Source organism: Strix aluco, chromosome 3 (assembly GCF_031877795.1).
Source record: "Strix aluco isolate bStrAlu1 chromosome 3, bStrAlu1.hap1, whole genome shotgun sequence".
Classification (NCBI taxonomy): Eukaryota; Metazoa; Chordata; class Aves; order Strigiformes; family Strigidae; genus Strix; species Strix aluco.
Window position 1 is genome coordinate 66,684,569 of NC_133933.1, and position 26,559 is coordinate 66,711,127.

Below are 26,559 nucleotides of genomic sequence, written 5' to 3' on the forward strand. Positions count from 1 at the left end.
CTTTGCCAGCACTGTTGAGTCAGTGTTGCAGACAGTTTATGCTGGGTGGTGCTCTGTGTTTTTGCATGTTTGCATGCTGATGCCACACTGGTGCAGCGCCTGCGGGCAGCTGGGATGTACACCCTGCTCCCAGGCTGCGGCTGCCAGCACGGGCGGCAGCAGCGCCAAGGCAGAAGGAAATGTGTGTGTGCATCAGGGAGAAAGAGGAGATGTGCATCTGATCTAATTTTTTTTTTTTTTTTTGTTAAACAGCGATTTTTTCTTTTCTGTCCAAAAGTTTATTGTAGATATCAACCAAGCAGCAGATAAAATGTTTTCTAAAATGCATAAATACTTACCTGATTCTGTTGTGCTCCTACATATAGCGCAGCCACTTTCATGAATGGTATGGACTGTGGCCAAAGCGTTATAAAGAGTTAAGGAAGCAGACTAAGAATTGGTCATTGTTGTACTTTCCTTAGGGTTTTGGTATCTTCCCATTTTTAAAAACAAATACTATCCCATGTAATCTTTTGAACAATACAAAATAAAAAGCAAGCTTTAAAGAGTTGCTGGAGACAGCAGTTTATGCAGGGTGCATGTCTCTGTTTTTCTTGCTGTCCCAATCTGACTGTGCTGTTGCAGCCAATTCAAAAGCCCATGAAGGGCACCTTTCCTGGATCCTGGAGAAGAACAGTATAGGGGATGCGAGATTAGGGTTGATGTGGTTACCAGCATGGAAACTTGTTTAGTAGTGCAGTATCTGGGAGACATGCCATGGAGTAATGGCTTGCGGATGAGGCTGAAGAACTGAGAATACCTGAACTCTAATCCTGGCTTTTCCACTCTGCAGGCAGGTTACTAAATCCCTTTGAGACTATGTCTTCAGCTTTAAATAGAAATAATACCTACCCTCTAGAGGCATCGTGAGGATTTATGCGTTTATGCAGTACTGAGTGCATAACTGCAGATGACTGCTTGTGCTTTGTATTCAGCATCAATCCAGTTGATTCCAGTCTAACCTGGAATCTAATCCAGTCTAACCTGGAAGATACCACCTTCTTTTGGTGGCAATCATTACTAATGATTCTGACTTTGAAAGGGAGTTTCCTTACTCAAATCCAAGTACCAAAATTGTGACACTTTGCTCTTTTTTCTTTACTCTGTATATTTTTCCTGCTTGTGCATTGAGAAGAAGGTAAATGTTCTTGTTCTTGGCAGATTCCTGCCAAGTTGCTGTTCTCTAGACATCAATGTCACAGTGATTACAGTACATTAGCTTTAAATAAGCTTCTTGGATATGGCCATCTGGGTATGGCAGTAGTACCTGTTGTTCAGAGGGTGGTGAATAATCGGGGATAAGGCTTAAGAGAAGCAGCTGACTGGAGTGGAAGCAGAAAGGGAGAAGTGTGAAATCTGTGGCAGGTGACTGGGTTTCCCAGCTCTCTACAGCCTGTGTTTTCCTGCTCGTGGCTGTGAGCTGGGGGCTGGCAGTAGGGCAGGGCATCCAGCTGCTGGAGTGAGCTGCTTAACCAGGTGGTTTATTTGTTTGTTTTTCTTCTTTTTTAAGGGCTGATAGAATTCTATTCAAAACAGTTCCCAGCATAACCGAATAGTTTAGCTTGCCGAAGTGCAGAGGAGGAGACAATCTTTTCCTTCGCAGCCTTTTGAATGCGTCTGTTCAAGGGTTATGAGCAGGCCACTCCCTTCTGCTCCAAACTAGCCATTGGGGACAGCAGGGACATCCTTGAGAGCAGCATCTCACAATGATTGCCTATGTGCACTGACTGCCCGCGGACCCGATGGTCGGGTGCCTCGGCAGGAGCAAGTGGCAGCCCAGCTGCAACGATGATGAGGAGGAGGAACTTATCCCGCTGTATTCCAGCGAAATGGGAAACACTCACACCAAGCTGCCCGGGCGCCTCAAGAAAAAGTTACTGAGCAAAGACGACAACTCCTTCTGGCCAAGTAAGAAAGATCAGTTCCTTTTTATTAGTTGTTTTGGTCATTTAGTGTTGTGTTGTCATTAGTGAGGAAATAAATAAGTAAAACAGACTTAAAAGCAAGGAAGATACTCGTATTTCTCTTACTCTTTTGGAGGATGAAGGCACTGGGAACAATTTTCTTATGAAAAGAATGTTTCCACCTCATGAGAACATATGTAAATATTGTATCCAGTGGGACTGCTAAGTGGATACAGGATGACACTGTCTTTGTGCATGGGATATGTCTATGTTTGAGAGGTCTTGAGCACTTGCTTTCAGTTCAGTAATGCTCCTTTTCAGCAAAATGATTGTTTTAGATGAGTGGAGCTGTTGACGTGGCACTCTAATTGAAAGCCATAGAAACAATCAGCGGATGAAAAGGCCAGGAAAAATAAGAAAAAGGTCTAACAGACTCAAAGATGCTTAATGTAGTTGATGAGTGCTTATTTTTTAAAAAAATGTGCTTTTGAATAACCTTAGGTCTAAGGTTATTTTCCCTCTGAACACAAGAAAGAATTCCTGAATTGTGATGACTCTTTTTTTAATCTGTATAGTTTCAAGTTTCACTGGCATATACAGATGGGAAATAGGGAGAGAATAGGACAGACAATGGTAATGTTCAGCTGTTTTGTTTTTAGCCTTATTGCTTGCCTTCCCTTTTTTTCTGACCACCTAAGCAAAGGCACCCAGCTGTTTGTGGAATGGTTGCTCAGAAAAGTGTATTTAAGGGTGATGGGGGAGAAATTTCACAAGACAAAGAAAGCTTTTCCTGCAAAAGCCAGCTGGCTGACTACCTTGCACCAGGCCTTTAGGAAAAGAAAAAAAAAAAGTACATGAATATATTTGCAACTGTATTGATTTTGCTTTTCCTCATTAGTCTCACGCTGATCATCTGACAATGTCTAGTTATTACCAACTGAAAAATCACTGTCTAGACACATGATGCTGACGCTGATTAGTGAAACCACCTGTATTTCTGTTTTCTGGATTACAGTATTCTTCATCCAGTGCTAAGCAAGCCTCATTTGATGTCCTCTCCTGGAGGAGGAGTGTGATTTACCACATGGGTATTCCAGGCCTTTTTCAAGAGGAAGCAATTTCTTAAAATGCGGGGAAAGAAAAATCCAGCTCATCTGCTGAATTTTATATTTTGGAGCACAGGGTCAATTCTGATTCATTCCGAGGGGGGGAAATGAAAATGCTTCCTTTATGTATAATGATATAGCCTCTGTACTGTAGGGCCTGGGGAAACTCTGAAGAGGCTCGGTGCTAGGGACCCCGCTCCAGGGATGCTCTCAGGGTGGAGGACATGGCCCCTCTGTGCCCCAGTCAGCCTGGGGGGGATGGTTTTGTTTCTCTTGCTGGGTAACAGGTTAGTTAATTCCTGCGAAATCGTGACGTTGACTTTCAGATCTGGTTCTTGTAGTGTCCTCGGAGGTGTTGCTCTGGCAGCCGAGCTCAGGGCATTGGGAGCAGTCGCTCTGTTTAAATCTGCTCCTTCGGAGTGTGGAAATGGGATTGAGGAGCATAGGTAGGGCACTCAGAAATCCCTGCTCCCTTCCTGCAGCCTGCCTTCTTTTTCTCTCTGTCCTGTCTGCAGGGAAAGGTGTCCATCCTCTCCTTTCTAAAATGCACTTGAATTGAAATTATAAAACTTTCAGAAGATGAATAGAGACAGGAATGGGGAACAGAGCAGTACTTTAAAGAATATTTATGTTACTACAGTATTAGAAAGCAAAAGTAGATACATGCTGATGATCTTAAATCCTCTTTGCATTTAAAAAGTTTGGAAACTGAAACACAGGGATTTTTTGTTGGCTTTTTTTTTGCATTTAAATAGCCAAGTCACTTTAAGGCGCTATCCAGTTTCTTCTTGGATGAGAATTTAATGACCTCTGAATTGAAATTATTTAGCTAAGTGTGCAAAGAACCTGGGAAGCTTTGGCCTATCTAAGTGGTGTGATCTGGTTCCTGTATACACAGTGGGAGCATCTGCTCTCCCTATCCATTCATTTTTTTTATTGTTGTTTCAACATACTCCTGATGAAGAAAGAAGAATTCTATTTAATTCTATTTAATATTTTAAAAATTGTGTGCATGTGTGTAATTTTGTTGATTTATAATGTAGCACTTATATAAGCAATTAGATTGTTTGACTTGTGATCTACTAAAGCTTTTTAATGCAATTTCTGGTCCCTAACAATAAACATTTACAGACCAGGCTTATTGTTGATTCCTTTATGTTGAGTTTCACTGGTGTCTGGTATGACCCCAAGCATTTTATTTGTTATTTTTTGAATCACAAAGCATTGAAGTTTCAATATTTAATGTTGAATCCTTGAAACAGTGAACGGCAAAAATCAGTTAACCTGTTTTCTGTCCTGACTTTTCCCAGGAGAACCGCTTGTGCGTCAGTGATGGTGTCCCACCGCGGTACAAGCGTGTACACATGGGACAGCAGCTCTGCCCCGCTGGCTCCCTTTCCTTCTTACTCATTCCCAGTCCATAGTAACGAAAGAACGGCAACATAATTAAGCCATCAGTTAAAAGCGTTATTTGCGGGACAGGTACTATTTCTCTTTGAGATAGGGAGGCTACATTGCTTTCAAACTCTGTTAATATTTATTTTAAGGAACAAAAGTGTTTACAAGTGGAAGTGCTTTCTGGGACCAGGTCAAGTGATAACTGCAGAGCACAGTGGGAGATTATTGGCTGAGCTTTATCTCTGTTGATAAAGGCGTCCCTTTGGGGTCCTTATTGAGCGTCATGAGAACAGCACTTCAAGAGGTTTCACAGTGCTGATGTACTCTGTAGAAAATGCCCCTGGTAGTGTTAGGTTTGTTTGAAAACATAATACAGTCAAATTATTGAAATTTCTCAGAGCCTGGGGGAGCATCTTTGCTGAGGGGATCTCAATGGTCTGCAGCAGGAGTCCCCAGCACTCCTGCTCACCTCACAGCACCTCTGCTGCAAAATGTTCAATCGTCAAAATACTTGTGGTGTGATGTAGCAGCTCTGACAAACAAGTGACCATGTTAGGGTTTGGGGTTTTTTAAGCTGTAGCAATTGTTACGATAAAACTGTTAAATTAGTGATACTGTGAAGTGGAGGTTCTGCATTACCAGCTCAGCCTCATTTCAGCATCTGTGATGCCGTTTCTCTGCCGTTCTTCACTGCCAGATTGACTGTAAATAGACAACGTAAATCAGTCAGAGGGCACCAATACATCCTTCAACAGCCTGACTGTCTGCAAGAAGAATGGTATTACAGTGGTGGAGGGACTATCACCATCACGTGTTCATTCATGATTGCAGACAAACTCCAGCGGTGCTGAGTGTTCGGTAGTTGGTTTTCCTGCAGCAAAGTTAAGCTGAGATCCTCCACTGACCAGCTTTGGCAGAAATGTGAAGGGCTGAGTTTGGTTTGGTTTAAATGCCTGCTGAATTGGAGTCTGAGTCTGTTGACAGTGACTGCTGCTGTGGGAGGCTGTCACCTCCTCTGGGTTAGAGCATCTCCTGCCTCTTGTGGTTCCCATTGCTGCTTCATATTTTATCAAATTCGCAAAGTTCATAGATGTGGTATGCTGTTGCTAGCCTAGCTAAATTGTGGCATCTGCCAGCTTTTTGTGACAATAAAGTTTTGGTAGAGATTTTGGAGGTTTTTTCTTTCTTTTGCAGATGTGGGAGTGAGCCAGTGGCAGTATCAGATTACTTTTAATGTTTGCTAAACAGTAGCTTCAGTTATTGGTAGTTTTTCTCAGGGTTTTGTGGCCTGCTAGCTCATGAAAGAATGCTTTCTTTTTCATTCATTAGTCTTTCTAAGGACAACAGCTCTGTCTTATCTGTAAAGCTGAAACCTATCTGTGTGATGTGTGTTTTGTGAAAAACCTATACAATTTGAAAGAATAACAACTAAATCTATGTAAAAATGAATAGAATGTCCTGAACCAAGTTGGGTTTTTTATTATTCAGTATTTGCCATGGCTTTTTTTTCCAGATTTCTCTTCTGATAGCGATGAGATTTAAATTTCCCAACTAAAGGACGTTACATTAAAAAAAAAATCCAGAGTCCTTGTGACTTGGGAGGATTCATCCTTTGCCTTCTCATTTAGCAGTGTGAAACAAAGACTGAATCACTTTGCATCTCTGCAAATCCCGGGCCGTGGGGAGCACTGAGCAAGCCTTTGTGGCCTTTCGTGCCCTAAGTGACAGAAGGACACAGTCTATCGCGGTGAATGGCCGGGATGGCTGCTTACAGAGCCTCATGCAAGGGGCTGGCCATCCTCGTTCCCGGCTTCCTCTGCTGCATCCAGCTCATATCATAACAGCTGACATATTGGATTGCATCAGATAAAGCCAGGAACTGGTTTGTTTCAGAAAGAAAAAGTAATTTGATACATAATTTTTATTGTGTGCCTAAAAAAGGGGGATTTTTTTCCCCTTTTTCTGTCAGTGTTCCTAATGAAGACTTGTCTTATGGCTGAGTTTTCTTGGAAGTTTTGTTCATTTGGCCAAAACAAGCCACTGAAATCTTGCAAAGCAGAGGAACTTGTCCATTTGTACAGAATTACTTCAGATCTTGGATAGATAACAACTCTCCTGGTGTGCATTTGTGTATGTCGTGCATTTTTGGCTCATTTTGCTGCACATTCCCTGAGTGTGCCATAAAGAACCAGCCTCCCTGTCTGTCCTTTTCTGGCCGGGCCATTGAGATCCAGTTCTTGGTCTCCTGTCCTGTTGCCATATGGCTCATAAGCCCTTTTGAGGGTCAGATGCGAGAGCATTATGGATGAAGGGAGGGATGAAGAAGAATGTAGAATATGCTGAGTAAAAAGGGATTAATGCTGGGGTGTTGTAAAACTCTTAATAAGTGAATTGGTAACATGAGTATGAAGACTTTGCTGCGTTGCCTTGCCGAAAGAAGACACTTTGCTAGCTTGGCTGTTTATTGCTAGGTGTGAACTCGTGCTTGCCGTTGCAAGGAGGTACTGGTGGTGGATGTTTGATGCATTCCTCTCTGCATGCGAGCAGATGAGAAGCTGTGTGTGGCACTCAGGAGCACAAGGAAGAGGCAGGGAGGTTTTGGTATGGAGCTCATTAACATCACTCAAGTGCATCTGGAGGAGTGTGAAAAAATAGAGAGTTCAGAGACGTCTTTTGTGTAGTGTTTTCAGCAGTTGGAGCAGGGAGCATCTGCTGTAATTAAGGAGGTGGAGCAACGTAAGTGCAAATGCACATGTGAAACAGGTGAGATTGGAAAACCTGTGGTTGAGGATGGTGGTTAATGGTAGACTGAATAGGCTCTTCAGTGCTTAATTTAATTAAAACTCCTGGGCTTTATGGATGGTGGGTACGGTATGTTTGCAGATCTTACTGGGAGTTGCTTTATCTAGTGCAGTGAAGTCACAAAATGGTTTTGAGTGCTAAAAGAAAATCAGACTCAGATCAAATTAAAGCTGGAGGAGAATGTGAAACTCCACAGAAAAGGCACAAGCATTTGAAGGGATGCCTTTATTGGCCTGGCTAATGGAGTCACATTAGCAATCAGAAATAGATTATGGCAGCATTATCAAAATCCATTTTACCATGCCACGTTTCTTACTGCATCCCACCCTGCCATAGGCCAACACTAAGATGAAGTGATAAAAGGTAACCAGGTTTTATAGCTACAGTGCATTTTCTTGTGCTGGCGGAGTAGAGAAGCAAATTCTCCCATTAACAAGGCAGAACTCATATCATCCCTTCTGGAGCCCATTTTCCAGGACTCTGTAGATCAGTGACATCCACCCATCTCCTGAGTCAGGCTGTGTGCCGGGTTATGGTGGTAGAGACCTTCTGTGGCATTTGGCATGTTTGCAGTGCTCCTGCAGCAGAAATCCTTCTGGTGACTTGTTTTTTCTTGTTAACTGTTACTAAATGTGAAAATCTTGAGGCTTCCTTGCCACTCCCTTATTTTTCCTGTGCCAACTGCTCCTCACACAGTGTCCTTTCCCTTGTGTTTATTCACACTGTTGGGAAGCCAGAAGCTTTAATAATGACTCCATGGAAAGGTGTGAATGTGTGTTGCCTTGGAAATACTTTGATTTATCAATTATCATGTTCGATGTTTTGTGTATGGTGTGTGCTACCCCAATTTGAGTGTAGGTAACCTGCAGTGCTGCCTTTGCAAAGCCCATGGTAGGTGGTAATCCTGTGATTAAAACAGTGTATTGCCATTTATGTGGTGGGTATGATGACCTCGCTGTTGTGCTTGGAGGGAGCAATATGGGCTGTGCAGTGTACTGCTGGTGAGAGACAACCAGAAGAGGGTGTGCAGCCTCTGCAGGGAACATGGGGTCCCACGGGGGGACCCAGCACAGACAATGGGGTCTGACTCCTGGATGGCAGCTCCTGTGGCGAGACCTCAGGGGGCCAGGCTGGCAGAGCATTGCTGCCACCCGCCCCGTGCCTCTGCCTGCTGTGGGATCTGTGTTGTGTAGGTTTGCTGGTGCTTGGAGCTGGTGCTGTGATCTCTGGCCCCCTGCCCTGCCAGGGCATGGGGGTTTTGCTCCTACTCCCAAAGAGCTCAGGACTGTCCCTGAAACCACTTTTCTCCCTATGACCCATGCATAGGCCAAGCTAACACCTTTTAAAGGAAATAGTTAAAAATCTGATAGATTACAAAAGATTTTTAGCCCTCCATTGTTTCCCTGCCCTAATCTGATGACAAATCATTGAAAAATATGCACGCTGCTTGATCCTTAAGATTTTTAAACCTCTGCTAGGACATGGTTACAGATCAACTCTGCTTTTATTCCCCATCCAGAGCCACTCACTCCATGCTACGGGCTGTGATACTTTAAGAAAAGCGCCCTCATTCTCTGAAATACATCACTTCTCTCCTTAACTTTCCGTTGGCTCGTGCAAACGTCTTGGAGGTAAAGCAAACTTGCGCTTTGCTGGCATTGCACCTGGCAGCATATAAATCTGGCTTATTGATACCTTGTAGTGTTAATAAAAAAAGACAGGTTTAAAATAATCCGAAATGCCAGTAGGCTTAGTGACATTTAAGCATGAGCGATGCTGTCAGTTCATCTGCAGACAAAAGCAGTACATCTTAATTTGTCTAATTACTCTCTAACATGCAGACCAGCTGCTGCTGTGAACAAAAGCAGTTGATCACACCGTTTTATTAATTGCATATTAATTGCTGCATTCATGTTAACCATATGGGAGACAGTGGAGTGGAGTGAAGGCTATTTAGTGGTGGAAAAGAGAAAATGAACTGGCAGAGTGGTGTCTTCAGAGGACAAATCTCAGAATGATAGGGTGCCTGGAGCTTGCTGATGCGATCCGATTTTTAGAAGGAATCTGTATTTTTTTCCCCGTGCTAAATTATTGTATTTAAAAGTGGGTGGGATTAGAGTAGAAAGGATTGTGCCTTGCATGGTGACTGCATATTTGTGAAAGTACTACTGTGCAAGTTGGTACTGAATTCGTTTGGTAATTTGGAGAAGGCAGCCTTGCTGGCACGTGGCCGTCGGCCTTTGTCTGCCTGCTGTGCTGATGGATGCACCCACGCTGCCTGGAGTCGCTTCTCATGGCAGCAAGGCTGGAAGAGCCAAAAGGAGTACAAAAGTTGCTGATTTTTATATTTTATGCAATTTTGCTGCAAGTATGTAGTCCTTTTAGGTAACAGTCATAAGTTTTGAGCAGAACTGGGCTGCTTAGAATGAAAAATAAAAGCTTTGACATAGGTGGGTCAGCTGGTGTAAAATACCTACAACAAAAAGCAAACAGTAGTGGACTGGACGCTGCATGTATCTGGCATCAGATTACCCTGTAGGATGTTGAGTGATGCTCTTCCTGAAAGTGAGACTTTAGAAAGCTGCCCTCAACTTAATTTCTTTTTTATTTTCATGCTGTGTGAAGGCAGCAGCCACTCTTGGCGGATGCACGGCAGTTCTGTCGGGCAGCAGGTGTAGGTTGGGAGTACAGCCGCAGTGACTTCTCCTGTCACCCGCAGACTGACATTATCACAGTCTATAGAGCAGCTCCTTCAGTGGAGCTGCAGGGTGGCCATTTCCTGCCTCTGGGCAGCCGCTGGCCTGTGGAACTCGCAGCAGGGACAGGGGGTATGATATGTGCATAGGAAGTTTACGGAAACAAGACAAAAAAACACCCTAAGTCTACCTTGAGTTCATTTGCTCTCTCCTTCCCTTCACACATTTAGGAAGGTGAGCAGAGCCCCATGCTGGAATTTTTAAGGCGGTGATGGGTCAGCAGGTTTGGTAGGAAGAAGACCCAAGGGCAGCTCATTGCTCTCTTAGAAAGGAAACAATGAGTTAATGGCAGATCAAATAGAAATATGTCTAATTATGTGAAAGGAAGCATGGGACTGGACCTGGAATATGCAGTGATTTAGAGAACTCAATCTTGTCAGTCGCATAAACCTGCCTGCTTGGGTTTTCTAAAGTGAGTATTTCAACATTAAAGGCTTAGTCCCACCTCACTGCCAAGAGATGGCATTTTGCTTGCATTTCCTAAATGTCTCAGAAGAGCTGGGATTGGGAAAGATTGGTTATTTAAAAAAAAGGGGAGGGAGGCACAGCCTTTGTTTTAATTAACATATTGTTAAAAAAAACCCCTAAAAACATTTTCCAGACTGTATTGGAAAGCACAAAAGGAGACACAAGGATTGCACAATAAAGAAATTACTAATAAGCAGTTGAAAAGTAGATTGGATCTGCTCTATTCTAAGCTTATGTGGTGCAAAACAAACAATAACCATGACATTCTTATGCCTAAGCAGAAATTGGGTCAGAGGGGTTGTTTTCTTGGGTTTTTTTAATCAGAAAAATGCTTTAAGTGGCTCATCGTAATTACATCTCAATTGGTGCTGTAATACACTGCAGTGGGATCTGGATTATGGGGATGATGCATGACTGGAAAGATACAGCTTGAATTTTGGACTGCAAGCAGTGCCTGCCATTACAGCAGTTACAGAAACAGCACCTGACTTGTGAACTGACCAGTTTTGACTTGGAGTCATTGGAAGAGAATAAATGCGAAACCCCACGATGCCGCTTCTCCAGTGTACTTAACTGGCCTCCCCGTGTCTTCTGTGTGCAGTCAGTCAGGCTGTGCCTGACTATTACTCATTTAAAGGCTGAAATCCCCAAAGCACTGCTTGTGGCTGTTTGGCTGCAGCTCCTGGCTTTTGTTTGGAAGCTGTTTTTCACTATGCTGGTAACTGCTCATCCCCATCAGCTGAGCATGAACTGGTGTCACTGGAGACTAGGCTTCTAGAGAAGAGAGGAAAACTTGTAAATATTGCAGTTGAAAGGCAAATTATCCAACTGTGACGCCTTTTCCGTGGGAGTACTCAGCTCCCTGCTCTGCGAGGCGTCAGTGGCCACATACTGCTCATCCCAAAGGTCTCATCCCCTGACCATCTGATTTCTGATCCAAGCCACAATGACTACAAGACAACTTTTCTTCTTCTGGATCAGTGCTGTCATTTGTCCGCTGTCCTTTGGGTGCTTGACAAGGAGTTTAAGAACAGTGAAGTTTTACACACAAGGGCTGCAGAGCGCATCTGTCATTGCCCAAAAGCATCGACAGAGGTTTATAAAACCGTTCCTCTGCAGTTTCATGATCTTTTCCTGGGAGGACAAATTAAACTTGTATCTGGGTAGTATCTCCAAAGCAGGTTTGGATTCTCTCCTAACTGAATGATCCCTCATGGTTGTTCTCAGCATCAACTTGTAATGGGCCTGGCCCTCCTTTTGTTTGTCAGATGTTTGCCAGAAACATGATGGTACGGCTAGACCAGGGACAGTGGGCTGCCATTTGACAGATGTGAGCAGGTCCCCGGGCAGATGGTGGTAGCAATGTTAGGTTAAATAATTAATAGTGTCAGAAAAGAAGACTCTCTTTTATGTCCAGTAGCTGAAGGTGAGCATGGGTTTTTTCCTCTGTGTGATGCTAACCTTGTTCTGTTAGGTTTAATTAATCTGAAATGGAGCAGGATGCTAATTGCCCTGACATAAAAAGAAATATTTTCAAAGCCTATATGAACACATTGTTTTAATTTCTTCATTCCTGGAGGAGGGTGTATGCTTTGTACAGAATATTAGACATTGCTGGATGTGTCAGATGTTTTTAATGGCTGTAGTTTCAACTATGTTCTTCAAACCAGCCATGGTTTAAAAACAAAAATGTAAATTGAGTTTTGGTGTGTGTCATCTTAGACTATTCCTGACATGGTGGCAAAGCAGGGATCCTGTTAGGAGACGCTTCTAACTCAAGTGGACTGGGATTGAAGTTTCTTCAGTGTTCCGTTGCAGTGTCCTTAAAGGGTGCCAAAGTCTACAACTGCTTGTGTCATTATCCATAAAGGTGGGAAAAAGGAAGAGACTTTTCATGCCCACTACAGACTTCGGAATAATTTTGGGAAAGTACAGCTGTGGTTTTATTGATTGGTTTTCTTGAGGGTGTAGATGTTACTCACATTGACCATGTTACTGATCTCCCACTTCCTTCTTTATGTTTGAATTGGATCTTCTGCTCCAGGGGTCAGCCCTGCCCTGGAGGCGGTGAGAAGTTTCCCACCTGACTCTTCCAGACTGTTTTTAAATCGAGCTCCTCCTCTCTTCTCAATAACTTGTGATGTAAAATGCTGTCCCGTTCCAATTCTGTAATAGCACAAGCTGTCAGCCCTTAACAGTCCTCTGGACAAATCTGTGACCCAAAGGTGAATGTGGGTTGTTGTGTATAGTTTAAAAATGCAGCCACTGGGATACATAGTGATATATCAACTATCTTGAGATGACAGGGTTGTTTGCTTAGTAGTAGTTAACTACTGATATTTCTTTGTCTTGTTCTTACTGTTTTCTTAATAACAGCTACTGGGAAGTTTCAAGAATGACTGAGTGGGACAGGACAGTTGATTCTTGCAAGTTTATTGTCTGGGCTGGAAAACCCATGGTATTTCTGCATAGAAATTTATTTTTAGACTCTGCATGGTCGTTTCTGTATTTGTTTGTGCGTTGTCTCCAGTCTCCTATCAAGTGTTGGAAATCTCTGAGTCGCAGTGTATCTCCTATTGGCAGGATGTTACATTTAGAAGCTCTTTGAGGAATATATTGGTAGTTTTATCATAAGCAGTGTTGATCTGAATTGTAGATGCATGCTTGCCTTTCAGTTAACTTCAAGTGAGAGTTCACCACTGGCAGTAAGTTACTCTGAAGTCATGATGTCAGGTTACAGAGCATGTGATCTGTTCAGAGCTGAAGTGGGTGGGGGTGATGGTGCCATAGCTGCACACTTTAAAAGGTTTTCAGATAGAAATAGTGAAAGTACTTGAAGAAGTATTTTTAAAACTAACATCAACTGTCTCAAGTTTTACACTTTTCCTCCAATTTTTCCAACTTATACTGCTACAATGAAATACAAACTTTTCTGCAGTTTACATTTTGTGCTAAGTGGGGAAACCAGGGATGCCAAAGAGACATTTTTGCAATTAAAAATGTTACCTTTCATTTTAAATGGTGTATGTTAAACCCCTTGTCGTGTTACAACTTTACAGTTTGATCCGTTTTCTGAAGTTCTTCAGCCACAGCAGGGAATAACTATTTTTTCTAAAATATGAAAAAGTATAGGTATCTACAGTAGGGATCCTGTAGAAAAAAGTAGGGATCTACTCCTTTCCCTTTCTGACAGGAATGGAGGCGGAAATGGCAGACTGGATGCGGAAGAAGAGAGAATCTCCCATTTTTTAATCTTTTCGTAGATTACCTTTTGATGAAGTAGATGGTGATGCCTGTTGTTTGTTTAGTGCCCCCACATACTTCATGATAGTTGGTGTGCTCACTGGTGCTTTCTGAAGATGTTTGGTGGGAAGGCACCTTGTTCACAGTAGCATTATTTAAACTGGTAGATGCATTTTGCCAGCAATTCAAAGAAATGCAACTATTCAGCTGTTAATGTTGTCTGACCACAGCTCATTGTGAGGTTTGGGCTGCTAGATTCCATATGATTAGTAACAAGGATGTTTTCATTTCTGACACTTTTAATCAAACAGGTGATAATAAAAGTTTAAGTTGGTATCCACATTATAAATTTTGAAAGTTCAAACGATTAGCAGTATGAATTTAGGAGGTTATCCTTTCATTTGGCTTTACTGAGAACTTCTAATAAGAAGATGCTGACCACACAAATATCATCTTAAAATTTGTTTTCAGAATCTATTGGTATTTGATATGTCTGAGATCCACACACCCCTGGCCAGCCAAAGACATTCTCTGGAGATGCTGTGGTGTGGATGTTGGTTCAATTGTTTCCTTAGGAGCTTAAAACAGGTTGCTGAATCCTGCAGCAACGTAATTATTAGGTGACTGTTACATGGTCTCGATGCCCTACTTTAGTTTGGACAATATTATTGTTTCAGGGCAGATTGTGCCATTATCTAATTGGAACATACCCAGGTTTTCAGATTTTGTCAAAAATCTTAGGGCTTTAGGGACAACACCAAATGTCCCAACTGCTGAAATCTATTAATTATTTATGAACCTTAGCTTTTACTTACCGTTTTACAATTGTGTTGTGCAGATAACATTTTCAGGTGAAGTTTTTGAAAGTTTCTAGCTAAAAAACCAAAACTTCTTTTCAAGTTGCTGAGTGAGAACAGTGAGTGAGCACTTGGTGCTTGATTTTGGCATGAGCATATGAAGATTGGTATTTTCCAAGGAGTTTCATTTTTTGCATTTATAGATTGCAAAGTTCTTAGGAAACTAGAGGATGTACTGGCCTAGTTTTGAGAGAGGATGTCTCCAAGCTTAAATGCGTCTCACCCTGAGTTTATTAAGAGTCAGCAGAAAAGAAAAAAAGAAGAATCTGCCAACTCCTTATACCAGGATAATCCATATATAAATAAAAGTATGCCAAAGAGCAATGTTGGGCAGGGAGATAGAGATAGGCTACAAGAATTCTTTCTGTGACCTTTAAATAAGTGAAATGAGTGAGGAGCGTGTCCCCTTCAGGACGCCTATAAGGAGAATGCAGACTGCGATTGGTTGGAGATGTCTGTTGGATATTAGTGGGGATCCACAAGTGCACAGCTGCCAAAGATGGAATTACAGGCTGAACAGGGAGATGGTTTCGGGGCAGAAGTTCAGAAATGGCATTTTTGCAGTCTGGTTTTGTTGGTTTCACGCTGAGTCCTACAGGATGGATCGATGAGAAGACTTATGCAAACTTGTCTGCCTGGTATTTTTTCCATCACTACTTTAGAAGAAAAGCATCTTCTCTATGGTGCATTATTAGGGTAAATAAGAGTCAAGATTTTGCAGACTAACGTACTTGCTGCAGCCATTTTTGATCGGTTCTTCAGGATAAGCTGTAGCATAGGAGCATTGAAGTGGATTTGGAATTTAAATTGAGAATATTTCCTGGTGGCATTTTAAAAGGGTCTTCCTAGGGAGAGAGAAAAGTATTCTTCTGGGAGCTGACATTGCCTTAGCTGAGGTTCAGGAATGGCCAAAGGAAAAAGGATTGTGCCCTGCAATTTAAAACAAAACCATGGAACAAAATTGCACATTCACTAAATGTTTTCTGTTCTCCTGCCTGCAGTTACAGTGTGTGGGGAGATGCTCTAACCAAAAGAAACTGCTGCTTTGTCTGCAGACAGCCCTGCCCAAATGCTTCCTTTTCTCTCTGGTGATGTGTTTGCATGACAGAGGATCCTGTGGAAAGATGTTTTGAATTGTCAAAGGAATGAATTAGCTTTATTGTGCTGTGACCTAAATAGGATCATCAGATCAATCAGTCTGCTGCTTTTCTGTCCTCTGTGGCTTAGGTTGTGCTGCTTCTCTTTCTCATCTTCCTCCCTCTTGCCCCTTTCCCCGCCGGGCAGCCCCTTTCCCAGAGCCTGCACCCCTAATCCCTATGAGCATGAATAAAGGAGGGCGCTGCCGGGGTCCCCTCTTTAAAGCAATACCTGCTCTGTGATTGCCTGTGCGGAGCCAGGGGCATGGGTCCTTCTTGGCTTTTGTGGTGGCTTGGGGATAAAATACCTTCCCTCCTTTGTTCCCTCTCCCCTGTGCATCCTCCTCCTCTTCTTCCTGATCCCAGGTTTAATGAATTGTAATTTTTCAGTAGCTGGGGAAGTATCGCGCTTCACCAAGGCCGAGGTTGCCCTGAAAGAGTCCATTGTGAGCGAGCCGAGCTGGAGACAGGAGGGCAGCTGAATGCGGTGCTGCCTGGGACAGCCTTTGTGGAGGGAGCACTTTTGTTCTCCTGAAAGATGCCGGGAGAGGGGCAGCCAGGACTGGCTCTAAGGGAGGAAGAAACCCCTTCTAACCATAAATTATTGACTCCTGTGGTCTGTGGGGGTGGCTTCGACTCCCTTTAAGTACTAGCAAGTGGTTGAAGTGGGTGAAGGTGGCCAGGACAGGCATAAAGCTTGGGCACAAGTTTTGAAAACACTTGAGACATTCGGCGTTTCTTATCTCAGGTGCTTGGTGTTTCTTAATGACGGAAGTCTCGCCTAGAAGTAAAGGTGCAGCTTTCAAGGCCGGGTGGTGTCAGTCTGAGCCAGGTGGGAGCCTTGTGACTTGCAGGAAGGGTTTTATGACCCTCCTTGGGTTCAGGCTCGCCCTGCAGACGCCTGGGTGCCTCTGCACAGCCTGGGGAGGGGGTGCTCGGGGGGGTCGGTTTTATAGCTGCTCCCCTCCAGACACCGCAGCTGCTCAGAGGGGGCGGACGGGGGTGGCAGGGAGCAATCCCGAGCATGTCCTACGCTGATCCAGTCCTGCAGACATGCTCTGAAAACTGCCCTCCAACAGCTTCTTCCCCGTGTGAGCTGCTGGAGGGTGGCACAGTGGAAACTTATTTCAAGTGAGTGTCTGACGTGTCTGTAAAAATAAAAGGCATCGATTTAATTGTTTTATGTACATCTGCTTGCCAACGTTTCTACTTTCCTTTTTGCTTACTCACTGGAAGAGCTCTCGTGGTGCAGTTCCCAGATCAGTTGTATGGTTTTGCTTTTTCTTTCCTCTTAAAATATCATCAATGTTATACAGTTGTTTAATGGAGGGTTTTTCCATTGTCTGAATAAAGTTGCTAAGGTTTACAACTTAAAGTTCAGGTTTTGAGATGATGATACGTGTTAGTAGTTTGATGCATCATTCCTTTTGTGAACTTGGTAAGTGTGCTGGGTTTACCTCTCCTTCATGCAAATAAGTGGTAAAATTTGTCTTGATTTGTGGGATGGAGTAGGAGTAGGTTGCTTTAACTCTTCGTGTGGTTTATTTGTTTTTTTAAGTTAGTACTTCCTAAATTTCATAACTGCAGGTGTGCATAGGCTGATGAACAGCAGTGGGAAGGAGAACAGTTGATTCTCACCGATTTGTAGTGTCCCAGCTGCTTCGGCTGTGGTTACGAGCAACGCAAGTACATCCCTTTTCAACATTTGCCTTTTTATAAAGTCTCAACTTCTTCAACGGATCTTGTGCACTGGTGCAAGGTTTGGGGCATTGGGTTGTTAATGGCGGCTGGACAGGAGAGCCCCCCCCTCCCCCAGAGGGCTGGCTGGAAATATTTCTGTGGAAGCCGAATATTTCCAGATTGTTTCACAGGCGCCGATGTTTTATGTTGCCGTGAATGTGGAGGGGTGGCTGTCCCAGATGGCCGTCGCAGAGCAGGTCAGCTGGAAAGCCCCTCTAAAGAGGGGAGAGAGCAGGGAGAGAAGTGAAGGAATGGCTGCAGTGTTTCAAGCACGCCATGAACAGGCAGCTACTCATGTTCACTTCTCTTCTGATGTACATGGCCTCTACTGGAAATTAAAATCAGTTTAACCACTTGGGGTTTAAAAGCTATTATATTGTGAACTTAAAAAAGACACAGTTTTGCTAATTAGTGTGTTACACATTGATGATTTTGAGCGTGCTCTTTGGCACTGCATCTGGTGCCTCTCATTTTCTTTGTTTCGGTCTCTGACTGAAGGAGGGAGTTTCTTCAGGGCCAAACTTTGTAACCAAAGTTAACAATCCCATCCGGTATGAAGTGAGAATTAGCATTTGCTGAAAGTCTTCTCTGTATTTTCTGTATTCCTTGTGATAGTGTCCTTGTGCAGAGGCAAGTGAGTGTGATCCCTGCTTGTAAGGATGTGGGAACTGAGGCGGTGGGTTAATATTAACTTGTCCAAGGGGAAGTAGGAAATATGCCACAGACCAAGGTCTCCTCAGTCTACCAGCCGTCTCTGAGTCATTGGCTTTTGAAGAACCGATATCCCAGTGTGTGCTCACCTACTGTTCATGCTGGGTTTATCCAGCTTCAACAAGGTAATTACCTTCTATCAAGGTAATTTTAGGTGGGGTTTTTGTTGTTGTTTGGTGGGGAGTTTTCTGTGGTTTTTGTCTGCTGGATTGGCAGTGTTGGAGGCTAAAGTCCTTTATCAGTTTGCATAGTGACTACAATATAAATTTTCTCAAACTGCCTCATCTTCTCCTTCTCTTCCCAATGTAGAGAGGCAGGCTGTGGAGAAGCATGCTTACTTCATGTTTTCAGCTCTAAGAGGACTGCCATTAGAAGCTAAATGTGGTGGCAGTTTCTTGTGACAGGAAAAGCGTTTTAAAAAAGCTGGATTGAGACGACGTGCTGGATTTCATGGAAGCCAATGAGTTTGTCTCAAGTGGTGAAGAGTTTTTTGTCTTTGACCTAGTGCAGACTCTGAGAGATGCAGATACAAGTATCCAGCTGGTGCTTCTCTCCTCATGATAGCCATTTTTGATGTTTGACCTCTTTATCAGCATGACCTGAGGGAAGGTGGAAGCAATGGGGGGGGAGGGAAGGGTGAAAGGCAGACATCATCTTATACATTGTTTGTTACTGGGTTTGAATAGCTGCCTCCATACTGGCGATCAGGGCTTGAGGACAGTGATTAAGCTCTTGTTCTTAGGCAGGAGAAATGCTCAGCCCTCAAGGTGGGCTGAGGATCCAATAACAAAGAGCAGCGCTGCACTTGGCACATCTTGCAGCCCACGGTGAAACAGGGAAAGGTTCCCTGAGCCATCCAAAGTACCCAGGATCATGTTGATACACAGGGGCTTGACCATCAAACGGGAACACAGTCTTGCTTCCCAGGGCTTGCAGGCCTCTGTGAGGTGCCATAAAGACTTTGGGGATAATGTGTCTCAGTTTAAGTAGGCCAGTCTCCCTCACATGCTGGCTTGAAACTGTCACCCTTCCTGTGCAAATGCATGGTAGCTCCCCGTCCCACTTCTAGAGGCACTTCCTACCTCCTAGAAAAGATCACCACCACACTAAAAAGGAGTTAGCACCTTCTGGCTTTGCTCTCGATGGCAACCCTGCTGGAGTTCGAAATGGAGTCATTCTGCACTCGCCTCCAGCATGTGTCCAGCAAGTGTGTGTTTAAAGCGGTTTTAATGATGAGTGGGTGAGGCGAGCAAGTCAAGATATCTCTTGGACCAGCAGCTGCTGGAGAGACCTGCTGCTAATGGCAGTTTTGGTGTCAAACCTGTGTTGTAACTGTAAAATCTCTGGGTTTGGAAAATACTGATAAAATGCTGATAATAGTGTGTTCAGACAATGATGGAGGCACTTTGTTTATGGTCAGTTCTGCGCAGTGCCGAGTCTCAGCCATTTGGTGAATCTCTAGTGACATTCCCGTGGAACATCTGCCTTTACAGGCTGCGCTCCAGAGGCCGCATCCTGCTGCAGCTTTGGGGTCAGTCTGAACCCCCTGCTGCTGGCATTTTTCTTTTTTCCCCGAGGAAAAAATCCTTTTCATTGTTAACCCGAGGGGGTTCCCTAAGCTTGCTTTGTGAGGGAGGGCTTGCTTCTTGAGCCCGAACATTGTGCGAAGGGCATGCCCTGCTGAGCACATTGCTTTGGTGCTTAGCATTTTCTCTTTAACTTCTGCAAAATTGCAGTTCATTCCTAGGAAGGCTGGCTGTGGACCCGTGGATGTATTTTTGTAAGGCATGAGGATATAATGCGCATCTCAAAAACCTGGGCTGTTTCATCTCTGTGCACAAAGTTTGGTTTGATGAATAACAGGTTCTCTATTAGCCAGAAGTAACTCGATTTTGTTTTCCATGTATCTGGTCTGAGATGACGCTAATAAGAATAAATTAGGAGTGTTACTGAATGGAATTCAATATGTAAAATTAGTGGGCTGATGTCCCAGGCAATGGCAGTGCTGCGGGGGGAGCAGTGGATCCGGAGTTGCAGGGAGACCGCAGCTTGCAGCCGGCTAAAACGCAGCTCTTGGGTCCTTAATAAAGTGGGAGCGAGAGGGGGAAAAAAAAGAAAAGGGGTGGGGGGAGCGGTGGGAAAGCCTGGCATCCTGATTTGCACGAAAATACAACTTACATTTGCAACTGGAAGGAGGCTGCAGGGCGGCGGCTGGGGAGGGCCGAGGCGGGGCGGGCGGGCACCGGGGGTGCGGAGGGCGGGGAGGGACCGGGGGAGGGAGCGAGGGAGGGAGGAAGGTGCCGGCATCTCCCTGTGCTCCGCCGGCAGAGCCGGCCAGCGCGATGGGGAGGAGGGAGATCACCTGCAAACCAGGACTTTCTGGAGTAGCCAAACTTGGAGAGCGGAGGAAAGGCTGAGAAGAACGGCTGAGTGAATGCATGGGTAGCAAGAAAACCCCAGTTTTATTCCTGCGCAAACTTGAATACCAATTAACTTTTTTTTTTCTTTTTTTCCTCCTGTTTCATACGTTGAAACTGGCTGTTTTCAGCCCACAAGGTTAAATGCGAGGAGGAGAAATTCAGGCTAAAGAATTGTAAGTGGTTTTGTGCATCGGGAAGATCTAGACAGAATTAAAGTTGTGATTTCAGGAAAGAAAGGCAGAGGGGAGAAGCCTGGAGAAGAGAAATTTGGTGTGCAGAGTTTGAACAGGCTCGATCTGGAAAACAGTCACCTTTCTGCAGCTCCTTTCTATGGGATTTAAACTCCAGGATCACAGTTCAACACCTTGAAAATGGTGGTTTTCATCAACACAAAGCTTAAATCTCTCATGAAACTTTTCAAGAGAAAGAGTAAGTAGTTGTGCGTGCTGGCTGTCCTTTCGGGAGGCAGCCGAGTCCTGCAGGAAAGTGCAGTTCTCTTCGGCTTTGCTCCTGCTTTCCTGAAGCCTCTTTTTATCTCACACTCTTCTTCGTCGAGTATTTTGTACTGTGCGGAGGCAGCCTTATGAGGTGCTTTAGGACTTCTGCTTTGGGATACTGTTGCTTTTGAAGTCCTTTGTCGTGGTGGTTTCGAAGGAGCCAAACTTCTCAGTGTGAAACGAGCAGCTGGGTGACAAGGCTGAGCCTGTCTGTGACACCTGCTGTCGTGCGCAGGTGTCACCTGGCATCATGCACAGGTGTCACTCGCCATCGTGCATAGGTGTCACCTGCCGTCGTGTGCAGGTATCCTGTCGTGTGCTGAGGCATCCTCCTGGCGTCTGTCAGTCATCTGTCTCCGCTTGGGCAGCTGCTGAGTGCATGTGTAGCTCTGGGCTTCTATCTCTGAGGTACCGACAGAAAGCTCGCTCTGAGCCGAGCTGTGTTTTATAAAGATGCTCTAGTTTCAGACTGGCTTTTAAAATCGCGATTCTTCATTTAATTCGGGAGGGTAGACAGGTTGCACTAGAGAGAGTAGTCGGCAAATACGCACAGCCCTTGTGTCGACTAGTTTTGATGCCCATCGCTCTGATGAGCAGTAAACTTTAATTTTGGTATGGTGGGACTGCAGCTGGACGGTGGGCTTGGCGGCTGGGATTTCCCTCCTCTTCCTCCCCCAGCCTTACTCCCCTCCCCGCCTGCCTGCTCAGCCTGGGGATGGCAAGGGGCGCTTTTCGGGCAGGATATTGGCTATACCTATCAGTTTTTCTGTAATATTGGGATGATTGGTGTTGTATCCAGGTAGGTGGTGAATTGTCAGTTTGTTGTGATTTAGGTTTGATTCTTAGTTAGCAAGGACGGGAAAAGCAGGCACAGACTGAATGTGTACCTGCCCCATTGCAGCCAATATGTCTGCAAGAGGGGAGGGGACACAGGACCAAGCCACCTCAGAGATGAAGAGACCAATCAAAAGTCTTCAAAAACCTTTTTCGAGGTCTGATACTAATCTAAAAAAGGGACGAAAGGCAGTTACGAACCTCCCTCCCCACCTCAAGGTCTTTCAGGACAAAACAGGCATTGAGCATTAGGCTGTAGATAGATTTTGAAGCAAAAAGCGTAGCTTATTTTCTTTTAACGAGTGCCGATGATTTCTGTCTGAATAATCCTGGCAGATGCACAGTGGTGTTAGGGAGAGTCATTTTTCAGATGACAGGAGGCTGTTGCCTTCGTTTTGCTTCTCAGTTTACACACCCCTCAACTACCACAGAGGCATTAGACAAACTTCATGAAGTGATGCTACAGCAGCGACCAGTGCCCAGGCAGCAAGGCAAGCGAAGGGAAGATGCAGAGCTGGCAGCAAAGGCAGGTGTTTGGGAGCCAGCACAGCTGTAATAGCTCTGTCTGCTTTGGAGAGCTAAAAGCAAAGATGTGCAGCACGCTGGCTGAAGGCCAAAGGGTGCCTGGGGAATCATAAAATATGACCCCAACTGCCCTTTTCCTGTTATTACAGGGTGGAGGGATAAGGCCATTCAACTGTAGAAGTTTTTATTGATGATAAACTTTAAACAAAAGGTAATGGCTGTCTCTCGGGAAGCATAAATGATAAACAAATCTTAGCAATATGTGCTTTGGCTGATTCATTGCTAGACTGTCTGTAGGGAACTTTGAACTTGAGCAAGGTCTGTATTTTATTTTCATGTGTGTATTGGCTGAGAAGAGGTGGCCAGAGCAATCCCTCTTCAGTGTTGTTGTGCTCTGAGCAGTGTTTGCCCAGGGAGTTGCTGTTGTCCAGATCTGCTTTCCACTCACAGCGATGGAAAGTAGCTAATTTATTGGCTTCACTGGAATCTTTGTTCCTGGTTTGAGCAAGCGTGAGGTCAGAGAAGGTTATTTCCCCATACAAATGAACCTGTCGTAATCTCTCATAGCGACTGTCATGTTCCCAGGGTCACCTTTGAGCAAGAGGAAGCTATCCTGCAACACACAGTGCCTGGCAGGATCAGGGGACCGGGAAACTGATCTCGTTTGTGAAGACTGGAAGCTAGAAGCGGGAACACAGAGTTGCAAGTTCAGAATAAATACAGCAGGGGAATTGTATTTACTCTGTAATACAGAGTAAATAAACACGGGAAGAGGGAAAGGTGTTTCCTACATAACATATATTTAGACTAGAAATGAGAGGAGGGTTTTTAACTGTCATGGAAGTGAAGTTCTAGAGAGTGTTTTGATGGGACTACAGTGGCAAACAATCTTTTTTGTTTTAAGATGGTGCGTGACAAACTTACATGTGGGGTTTCATGGTATAGTTGTCTACTGTAGCATTTAATTTTCTTATTCTTGTCTCTCTCTGCAGCTGTTTCCAACCTAGATGAAGAGAGTAGATGGACTGTGCACTACACTGCTCCGTGGCACCAGCAGGAAAATGTCTTCCTGCCCTCCTCAAGACCACCTTGTGTGGAGGACCTGCACCGACAAGCCAAGCTGAACCTCAAGTCAGTACTGAGAGGTAAGATGCTACTGCTGGCACAGATGTGTCCTAAAGGGACAGCAGTTTTTGCCAGAGTCTTTGCAAACGTATCCAAATGGCAGGCTTTGGAAGAAGTTTATTTGTTTTTCTGCCTGCAGCACATCAGGAATGTTAGTGGGATTTACCCACTCAAATGTAGGTATAGGGAAAATATGCTTTTGCTATCAAGAGACAAGAAAACGTGTTACCTGGCAGAGCACTCTAGAATGAGAAAGGGGAAAATCTTGTGTCTTTTGGCCATTTCCATTTAGTCTTTGCAGTGTTTCCAAAACAGTATCTTCAGTTTCAGTAAGTTCTGAGTTAACTCCATTTATACTTTAGTGTAAGAAGCACATCAAAGATGTTTCATTTGGTGATTTCTTTTGTTGTTGTACAGTGTCATTTCCAGGGATGTGGCTACTTGTGAGAGGTCGGAAAAGGCGCGGAGGGCAGAGAAGGGAAATGGGGAAGAGGACACTCACAAGGACTCTTCCAGTAGTGAAAGTGTTTTCTTGCAGAAGGGTGCAGTGTATTTTTAAGGACCAATTTCTACCCTTAGTACCTTCACTGGGGCTGTACCCGTACAGTCTGGCATGGGAGGCATTGTGTTGTGTTAGTGCAGCCATGAGGACAGAGGCAGGCAGCCAACAGGGAGGACTGCAGAACATCTGTCCCTGGGCCAGAAGTAAAGTTTAAAGTTACAGCTGAATGTCTGTGTTCTGGAAACGGTTAACCTAGATTTTTCTTTACATTGGCTATTTAACAAAGGGGGTTACCCTGCAAAGAGCCAACTTGTTTCAAGTCCCTTTTTGTTTCAGCAGGAACTGCAGGTACTTGATACTTTGCAGAGTTAACCTGATTTAAAAGAACATTGTAATTTTTGTTTTGTTTAACAACGACATTTCTGCTTTTTAAAGCTGCAGAAAACATTATTTTGTATGTCTGAATAGAGAAGTGTTTGGCTGCTGTATTTTATTTCTCTTGTCATTTCTCCAGTTATTTGATTTTCACCATCTCTTACTAGGTGCCTTTTGTTATCATTTAATAGGGGAGTCTTGACAGCCAGTGTTATTAGCTTGTGCATGGCTCAGCAGATAGCCTGTGTGTCCTCTACACTTATTATTGGATTAATGCATTTGTGCAGCCCTTTAGCCTTGAAATGTTTACTGTTCCCTTGCAGACACACTTACCAGTTCTTTACAAAAGAAAAATAGTTGCCTGCTTTAGATTAAAAAGTATACTGCTTCTGGTTAGCTTTTTGTAAACTTTACTCATTCTTCTGTTTTTCTGTTCTCTGGGACTGTTATCAAAGAAAACATCATAGGCTAAAATGCTGCTCTGATTTTCTTCTGTTTTATCAGAAAAGTACTGCAGTTTCATATTCTTTTTCAATACATTTCTATCTAATATATTTGTGTGAAACTAAGTAATATATACTGCTTCCTGCAGCTTATACACCTGAAGTTATTTCTGTCTGCTGGGATTTTTCTCTGGAGCTGCTGGTCTTTATAAAACAAAATCTATTCAGACTACTACAACTTACCAATTATCTATATGTGTTAAATAAACTGGCTTGTGCGCATGATGTAGGACTCCTTGGTAATGAACTGGATTTCAGTTTTGTGCTTTCAGGGTAATAACTGAGAGAGAGAGAAGGAACTGTGATGCCTTCACCAGACCTCAAGCTGCTGACATAGTCAACAAAACTCTACTATTTATTTGTTTGTTTATTTTACCTCAGGCACTTTCCCTGGGCCATGTTTATTCCCTAAGAGCAGTTTTAAAATAACTCCTTGCTGTGGCCTGTAGCTGAGTAGCTACAGCATGAATTTAACACCATTTTCAGTAATTTCATTCTTGCCTGTAGGGGTTCTGCATAGTAAGAGAGGCACTGACTAAAGTTTTATCAGTTTTATCAGTTTTACTCTGCTGCTGCTTCAAGCAGCACTGTGAAATCAGGAAGATGCCAATGCTTCTGATCACATTTGGAGGATTGGGTTAAAAGTTCTGTAGCCAGAGCTGAGTTTCATTCAGTGTAAAAGTGCTGTTGAAGTTGTGATGTAATTGTGACAACAGCCAAACTGCTTTTCCACCTGTTGCTTTAGAAAAGACAGAGTTTTCCAAAGTTTCTTAGTGGGTAGGAAGTAAATTCAGTGCTATGTGATTATAGCATAGAAGACCTTGAAGAAAAGTGGTCTTATGAGAAGCACCGTTGGGCTATCATGGGAACTTTAATTCTGCATTTCTTGACCTCATGATGAAGCTTGCATTTTGACATCTTTTTGTGTTTCAAATTCATTGGTGGAGGTGAAGCGTGTGCAGTAGAATGGCTGCATGTGACCCAACGTGCTGCATGGGTGGTGGGGAATGAACAATGTTGGATGACAAGGTGTGCTGTACTCTGTGCAGGAAACAGTGGGATGAATCCTCCCATTCTCCAAAAACCATCTGTACAAACTGGAAAGGAGTAGAAAAAAGCAAAATTAATTTTTTCTTTGTGGTAAGTTGGAGGTGAAGTCGTGGATGTGCACGGCAGTGGAGAACTACTTAGGTTTGGTAAGAGGGAATACTTCCTTGCAGTAAAGATACTGAAATGCTGAAATAAATTTTTGGGGCTATGAAATCATTCAAGGTTTTAAGATATAGGTGAGAGAAACACTACTCAGAAATGGTTTGTGTAAATTTAATCCTACCTTCAGAGGAGGTTGGGAAAGAAGAGATAACCTCTGGTGGTCCCCTCAAACCTGATGATGTGGTCCTGAGGGCTGAGCTAGTAGCTGTAGTTCAGACCATTAAAACACACCCGTTTGAAAGTTTTCCTCTTGTTCGAATCATGATATCTGATGTTGCTTGTACACAGCAACTTGATTGCAGCCTATTAGTTTGTTACTGCATTCATTGCTCGCCCCAGTGAATGGAAAAGTAAGTATAAAACTTAGGTAACAAATAGTAATTAACCTGTAGAGCACAACAGTCAT

General features: G+C 43.8%; 1 protein-coding gene across 13 annotated transcripts in view; it reads left to right on the plus strand.

The window, feature by feature from the left end:
• NHSL1 (NHS like 1) overlaps window positions 1-26,559 on the plus strand; it is a 185,491-nt gene that overhangs the window by 108,777 nt on the left and 50,155 nt on the right. For 9 of the 13 annotated variants that reach the window (XM_074818931.1, XM_074818932.1, XM_074818944.1 and 6 more), the window contains exon 2: window positions 23,429-23,581. In XM_074818931.1, coding sequence (XP_074675032.1) covers window positions 23,429-23,581 — 153 coding nt within the window. Of the gene's footprint in view, window positions 1-1,446; window positions 1,948-20,514; window positions 21,010-23,293; window positions 23,344-23,428; window positions 23,582-26,559 lie in introns of those variants that run through there. The other 4 variants (XM_074818941.1, XM_074818943.1, XM_074818938.1 and 1 more) reach the window with 3 other exon arrangements.